The sequence below is a fragment of the Hyaloscypha bicolor genome (genome assembly GCF_002865645.1).
Source record: "Hyaloscypha bicolor E unplaced genomic scaffold K444scaffold_47, whole genome shotgun sequence".
Lineage (NCBI taxonomy): Eukaryota > Fungi > Ascomycota > Leotiomycetes > Helotiales > Hyaloscyphaceae > Hyaloscypha > Hyaloscypha bicolor.
Window position 1 is genome coordinate 382,526 of NW_020194549.1, and position 6,968 is coordinate 389,493.

Sequence of the window (6,968 nt, forward strand, 5' to 3'; positions counted from 1 at the left end):
TTTGCTGTGTCATTAGAGCTCTACAGCGCCGTCTCTCCCGGGGCCGTAGCATCAATCTACACTGGATCTGCCCTGAAACAAAGCCCAAAGAGAGGCTCAAAGAGTTCAAAAAGAAACTTAAACCCCTAAAGACGTTCTAGGAATCAGGAACAGCATCCAATATCGCAGCATGGTGAGCTTTTCTTTCCTCTTGTCCTTGCTCATCATGCGGTTGTGACTGGAATATCGGCAACGGCTTGAATCTTTACGGAAATTGAAATCCACTCGAGTCTTCGGCGATTCGAGTCGAGAAGGGCAGGAAAATTTGACCCGTGAAGGATTTAGAACACAACTAATGGGACTTAAGGCAACGATGAAAGACAAAAAAATAGGAAGACGTATTCTCCCAAGCTTGGGGATGGGTTGGCAGTTCAAGAAGAATGATCAAAGAAAGTATTCCCGCGAAGCTAGCAGATATCAATGCATGAAAATAATGAATGCCCAAAGTAATGGGAGCGTGCTACGAGAGCTGCAGTATTTGGGCGATGGGGTGATGGTAGCCATGTCCAAGCCACGGTGTATAAGAAGTGATCGAGCCCCTTTTCGCGTAATTTAGCGTCTCGCTTCGAAGGATAGGGGAAGCGCAACACAACTTGCCCTTTTGTATGGTTTTGGTTTTGTAAAACTTGCAATTAAATTCGAATTGAATACCATTTGAAAAAAAGGGTTCCGGTCCTCTTAATACAAGCTATTTCCTCATCTATATCGTAGAGTTTCAAATGAGGTTGGAAAGAGGTAACGCTCACTGCTTAGGTTTCCACTACGTTTCTTCCCCACATGGATTAGCCGCGGTAAATAAGTCGACATTGACGCCGCACTAGCTCCGCACTGTATGAAAGCTTTGAAGTAGGTATTTGTCTCCTGCGTTCGGCTTATTTGAACTTGACTTGTTTGCCGGGATAGATTGTGGGAGAATGTGGAGTTATCTCTTGAGCAGAAGTCGGAGATGCTTGCACATTTCCAAGATCAAGGCTCTCTTCTTAAACACGAACCTTGTGGGTAAATAGTTGGCAGTTACATAAAGACTTCTCCTGTTGTTCACTATTTCTGCTATCCCTTAATAGTGATTGAGTAAGATTTAAAATAGCGAGATAGTATAATTCGAAGAACTCGCTCCAAAGCGGGGGCACTACTGGTGTGGGCACAAATCCAGTTTAGTTCTAAACCACCGAGCGCGGCGTATCCCAGTTCGGATTTAGAGCAAGCTTTGATCACTGAGTTCTCATCCCGCAGCCGCTCATTGTATTGTTTATGTACTTTTCTAGTCTCGGTTATCTTAATATCCTCCAAAGGGTCGAACTGTACAAAAGCCGTGGGGCATTGATATGAACTAAAAGCTTCATAAACCCACTTCACCCCAGATCTGCCGGGCGAATTTTCAGAAAGTCAGACAGGGAAGTGAATGAGAAGGATTTCGATGATGATGTGTAGCTACCGAAGCCGCGAACGAGTTACTATGTGACGGCAAGTTTGCTATTGGAAGCATTGCCCTAGTCTAATTCTTTGGCTTGCCCGTTCATGAGCTTTTCGTCCTCTCTTAAACAGGAAGTTATCGGCCGATGACCTAATTAAGCAGGTTTGTAATTCTGTAAAAGCATCGAGGTAGTTGTAGTGCTATTGGCAGTCAGTTAGCAAGTGAGGCTGTGTGCTGACTAGTTCTACAAAAACGCGATCAGTAGTCATAGCAGTCTAAGGTACCCTAGTGATCACGAGATATAGAGAACTATTGAGATAATGCTTATTAAAACGTGTATCTCTAACCAGCTGGCTGCCGAGCATATTTACTTAGGCTGAAAGTCGACGAACTTGAATTCGGTTGGATTATTGTAGATCCTCCTAGACCTGCTCGATTTCTCTCCGGGACTACGATAGATGAGCAAGGCATACTTGAGCGTTGACAAACGACTGTGTGTGTTAATAACACGTCATTCTGTGCTTAGTCAGCTGTCTGTACTAAGGTTTCAAAGTTTTCAGCTCTCCTTAGCTAGACAACACAGTTAACATCCATCAATTAAACCTCCAATCAAGCTGTTTCTATCAGTCGTTTTCCATGATCCTAATAGTATAGAGCCATTCGTGCCCGGTTTTAGTAAATCTTCGAAGAAGCCGATATCAAGATATCCATTTCTGTCGGCTCCGTGACCGAGATCAATTTCAGGTCCGTCAACCAATACGAACGGCCAATTCAAACACCTTTTCAATCAAACTCAACATCTCTCATGGCCTCGTTCGACTTTAAACCGAAATCAGCGCATTCACGACTGCTGTAGGCACAAAGCATCACAAGGACATCTAGGTTACTCTCGGAGGCGTGCTCACGGATTCCTGCTGTACCCAAAAGCAACTCCTTATCATTAGGGGTTTTGAAGTGCTCATCTTTTTTGGGACATATTAAATGCCATCGCGCAAAGACATATTGGCCTTTCTCAGAGGACGCACGCAGGATGTCTCTGCAAAACAGGACAACTTGCGTCGGACGGTGGTCAGATCACCTACATACCACCCCATTGCCCATCGTGACTCGCGACTTCTTCACCTTTTCCCGGGACAATGGGAAGATCCTATCGCCTTCGACCTTGTGCCATTTTCGACAGAACTTGAAAGCCTACCTTTCTACGAGGCCGTATCATACACATGGGGAGACCAAACAGATTGCCTTCCCGTCACTTGTTCCGGTCGTGAAATTGATATCACTCTTAATGTCGCAGCCTTATTGCGTCGTTTCAGACTTCATGATAACATACGGTATTCCTAACAAGCACTACACTATTTACAACCACCAAATAGCTAACAAAAAATGGCAGGTTGTTATGGATCGACGCTGTATGTATCAACCAAAAGGATGACAGAGAGAAATCGATCCAAGTTGCCATGATGGACACTATCTACAGAAGAGCTAACCGGGTATTGATTTACCTGGGAGAGTCCGACGGCCGCGATACTACAACAGTGATGAAATGTTTTGCGAAGCGGTTCTCTTCTCAGCATCTTGGCCTGAAGATATTCACCGGTTTTCTAGAAAGTCGTCCTTGGTTTAACCGGATCTGGGTTTTGCAAGAGGTTGCGTTGGCAGAACATGCCCTTGCTATTTGCGGGTCAATATGTATTCCATGGGCCTGTATTCCAGCTTGGTGGGCTGCTAACGTCGAAAACCTCCGATCCTCATTTGCACCTCCTCCAACTTTGTCCATTGATCCTATAGCGCTCAAACGCTCCTCTCTACTACAACAACTTCACGATACCAGGTTAAGTCGCGCTACGGATCCTCGGGACAAAGTCTACGGGCTGATTGGGCTTCTTTCACCTGAGGATGAGCTGAGTGTGATGGTAGATTACACTCAATCTATCGATATTGTCTACAAATATGTGGCTTCATCCATTATGTCACGAGTGAAATCCCTCAAAGTCCTTTCAGCAGTGGCAGCAATCAATACTCACGACCGTCCTCGGAGTTCTCTTCTTTCATGGGTTCCTGATTGGCAACAAGATCCGGGCCTGACCTCATTAGGATTATCGAATATGTACCTTGAACCTTATGGCGCTGGTGGCAGCGTTGCTTGCGGACTCCATATTTCCACTGATCACCTTCAGCTTAGCTGTCTTGGAATCAACCTGGACGTAGTTGAGTCACTTGGAGAATTGTGTCCAGTCCAGGCACCAATATCGGAAGGCAAGATTCTCCCTACCCTTAATCAATGGTGGCAATTGGTAAGTTAAATCCATCTTTAGATAATTGGGGCCATCAAGTAAAAACCTGAGTGATGGACACTAAAACTGACTTTAATCTCTTTCAAGCTAATTGGGACGTGGGAGACACGATCATCGAAATTACGGAGAAACACGAGTAAGCTTCTTAAAAACGCCGTCTCTTACGCACCAGATATGGGAATCTACTGCCGAGTACGCTCACCGGATGCAATCTTTGTCGAAAATCAGGGGCCGTACGCTCTGTGGTCCACTTTTAAGTAGGGATGTAATTTCCAGAGTTTTAAGGAAGCTGGAGCTTCCATAGAAAAACACAACAATCAAGCTTCATTTCAATAATCTTGTCCTCCTTCTTGTATACGTTGGCCGCATAACCTTCGTCAACGCTGCACCTAGGGACATTGTCGCCATCTTGGTTGGCGCCCCCGTACTCCATATACTTCGAAAGCAAGGAAATCGGTACAGTCTTATTGGCGAGTGCTATGCCTATGGCGTAATGGGTGGCGAAGCACTCGGACATTTGTGTGAAGATTTGAAACCGATGGGGCACCGATGTCGACCTTGTCCAAAGAGTAAATCCGATGCACAATTGGAAAGATTTCTCATAGAGTAAAGTTGATGGGCCTACAAATTTTTTGTCAGCTGTGCCGGGTTGAAGAGCAAGAATGCGAATTGCTTTGGGCATTTCCTAAATCTGTTGGAAATTGCCTGGTACTTTCTGCAGCTGAGGCAATCAGCAGGTCCAAGCAACCTAATGCCTACCCGAGCAGTTTTCTTTTGCACTTCAAAAGGGCCATTGGGCTCGTGCGCAGAACTGGTTAGACACGGAAAGGAAAGAAAGATGCTTATGAGTGGAAAGTGGAGGAAATCTGAGCCGCAGCAGTGCAAAAGCAGACCCTTCATTGTCCCTATGAGATACTTTAACCTTGAAATTGCTTCCAGAAACGCTGCTTGATTAATCCGGAGAAAAGGTATTCCGGTATGTGCCGTCAAGCACTGGTCAAGAAGAGGGGAGTTATAAGACGGAAACGCCAATTCGATTCCAAGACTGCTCAGTTAATCAAGCAAAATACCCAATGCACCTTGCCCCCACAAAAGAACAAATGCTCGCTTGCTGAACCACAATCCCCTATGCTCTAGCTCTGTCCACCAATCTTCTATATACCACAGGTCACAGAAAGCCGTTTATCCAATCTCCACAGCAGGCGCGGGTCTTGACTCACTCGAGACTTCAGCGAGTGCCATATAGTGCTGCGTTGTATGTTGGGTGTCTCTGTACGTCTCAACTTTCGGAACCCCTCCATATTGAGCCGTTGGAGATTGCGCATAATAATCCGACAGAGTGCTGGCATCCTCATGTCTCTTGCTGGGAATGTTTCTCCTTTTCCGGTAGAAAAGAAAAGCAGCCACGAAACAGCAAATTCCAATAACACCTATGGCAACCGCGATCCCAATCCCAGCTTTGGCACCACTGCTAAGTCCCCCATTATTTCCCCCATCTGAATTCGATCCGCCGGTGCCACTGGAGGAGGGCGAACTTGTTGTGCCGCTCACAGCTGATCCAAACGTTTGTGTTACACTACCTGATTTGGTTGACGAACTTGCAAAGTTCCAGCCGTTGATTTGGACACCATGGATCACGGATCCCGTCCCAGTTATAGTCATCGTTGTTGGTGCCCATGACCCTTCTGAAGAGCTCATGGGTGTGATGACTTGGCCATTTGTCAGGGTTGAGAAACATTCGTTTGCTGCAGGTGCTGGTGCAATGACATTTTGGTAACCATAGCCCCTGACACTCGTTAGAATCGTGGGGCGCTTCTGCTTTGAAACTTTCGAGTCCATTCAAATGACGCTGAGTAGAATTTAAAACTTACTTTGGACAGCATGCCAAGATTGTACTTAGAAGATTCATACTCTGTGTTGCCGCAGTCGTATACCCATTTGGACATGCCAGGGGCCCTAGATTCCAGAGTGTAGAAGCTGCGAGATCAGACTGATCCCACCATGTTGTTTGTTGATCCGGTTGGCACTTCAGCGCCGTGTTGACATTTTGGCCATACCATGGGTCGAACGCTCCTATTGAAGCATTGTTCTGAGGATTCAAATAAATAGCTGATGCACATTCTGGTGACAACGTTGGTCCTGCTGTCGTTAAAGGTACCCAGCTCGTAGTTAATCCACTTTTGGTTTCTGCCGCACGTGTTGCCATCTTGAAGTCAAGCTTTACTACTAATTGACAAAAACAGATTGAGGAGAAGATGATGATGCTGGAAGGCAGAAGAAATGTTAGGGGAGGCACAGCTTGAATCCTTGAAACACATTTTACATGCGAGCACGTTGTGAGGGGAGATAGAGTTACGAGGCGCCCAATCGTAACGCGAGGTGTTGCGGCGATCAAACCCCTACCCCGGAACTGCGGCGGCACAGCATCCTCACCGGAGTCTAATCCCTTTGGGGGAAGTTTCGGCCCTGAGAGAGGGTTCTTTGCCGAAACTGTTGGCCAGCTCAGCCACTCAAAGCCCTAAATTCAGAATCTAGCCGCTGGGGCAAGCGCCAGGAGATCAAGCTCTACCAAAATTTGAATGTGAACGCCAGACTCAATGAAGTCAACCCGAGAAAGAGGATCTTTGGAGTCAATTTAAGATAATTGGGTCCCTTGACGCCGAGTAGTCGCTGGAAAGATCGATCTTGAACAGTGTGGGGAATCACGTTCATGATTTGCGATTGGTTCGACTTCAATTTCCAGATATTGAGGGGTTTCAGTTATCAAGGGTGGCCCGTGAAGTTCAAAAGCTTCTTGAACCATTCAAAATAAATGTCCCCATCTCCGAACTGCAATTCAGGCCCCACCAACCATACTGTTCATACCATCAGCTTCTAACACACCTCCACAAGGTCATCATCCACGACCCATTCTGACTTTTATTACCCTCCCACCGATTCAAAGTAATGTAACTCTCATCCAACATGACATCCTTTAGCACACCACCTCTCGGAAACACATTCCCAGCATGAATGAACAGAAACATGGTCTGAACAACAAACATCGGCGCAGAATCCCCAATATATATGGCCCATCAAGTCCCCTTTGCACCGCAAGCAAAACTGACAATCCTTTAGCAACTAGACAGAGCGCTAGTTCTGGGAGTTCTAAAGCTTATTTCTCTACTAATATTAGGACCTTAATAGGCTAGGGGCACGGCGTTCGGCGCCTCACAGGAGCG

The 6,968-nt window shown here is 46.2% G+C and overlaps 2 protein-coding genes across 2 annotated transcripts; one reads left to right on the top strand and one right to left on the bottom strand.

Moving 5' to 3' along the window:
- Positions 1–2,108: 2,108 nt before the first annotated feature.
- K444DRAFT_555904 (HET-domain-containing protein) lies at positions 2,109–4,429 on the top strand. Its single transcript, XM_024876722.1, has 3 exons — positions 2,109–2,784; positions 2,844–3,747; positions 3,835–4,429. Exons 1-3 carry the CDS (start codon positions 2,435–2,437, stop codon positions 4,006–4,008), a joined length of 1,428 nt encoding a protein of 475 aa, XP_024740850.1. The 5' UTR covers positions 2,109–2,434; the 3' UTR covers positions 4,009–4,429.
- A 208-nt stretch (positions 4,430–4,637) lies between these two features.
- Positions 4,638–5,996, bottom strand: K444DRAFT_660852 (uncharacterized protein). Its single transcript, XM_024886511.1, has 2 exons — positions 5,619–5,996; positions 4,638–5,533 (listed from the first exon to the last, which is right to left on the bottom strand). The coding sequence occupies exons 1-2, from the start codon at positions 5,951–5,953 to the stop codon at positions 4,930–4,932; spliced, it is 939 nt and encodes a 312-aa protein (XP_024740851.1). The 5' UTR covers positions 5,954–5,996; the 3' UTR covers positions 4,638–4,929.
- Between the last annotated feature and the right edge of the window lie 972 nt (positions 5,997–6,968).

What these genes read in the sequence shown, in the direction of transcription:
- K444DRAFT_555904 (XM_024876722.1), top strand. Translation starts at nt 2,435, where the DNA reads ATGCCATCGCGCAAAGACATATTGGCCTTTCTCAGAGGACGCACGCAG. An exon ending in AGACTTCATGATAACATACG is followed by an intron (nt 2,785 to 2,843) that starts GTATTCCTAACA and finishes AAAAAATGGCAG; the next exon opens with GTTGTTATGGATCGACGCTG. An exon ending in TTAATCAATGGTGGCAATTG is followed by an intron (nt 3,748 to 3,834) that starts GTAAGTTAAATC and finishes ATCTCTTTCAAG; the next exon opens with CTAATTGGGACGTGGGAGAC.
- K444DRAFT_660852 (XM_024886511.1), bottom strand. Translation starts at nt 5,953, where the DNA reads ATGGCAACACGTGCGGCAGAAACCAAAAGTGGATTAACTACGAGCTGG. An exon ending in ATCTTGGCATGCTGTCCAAA is followed by an intron (nt 5,534 to 5,618) that starts GTAAGTTTTAAA and finishes AACGAGTGTCAG; the next exon opens with GGGCTATGGTTACCAAAATG.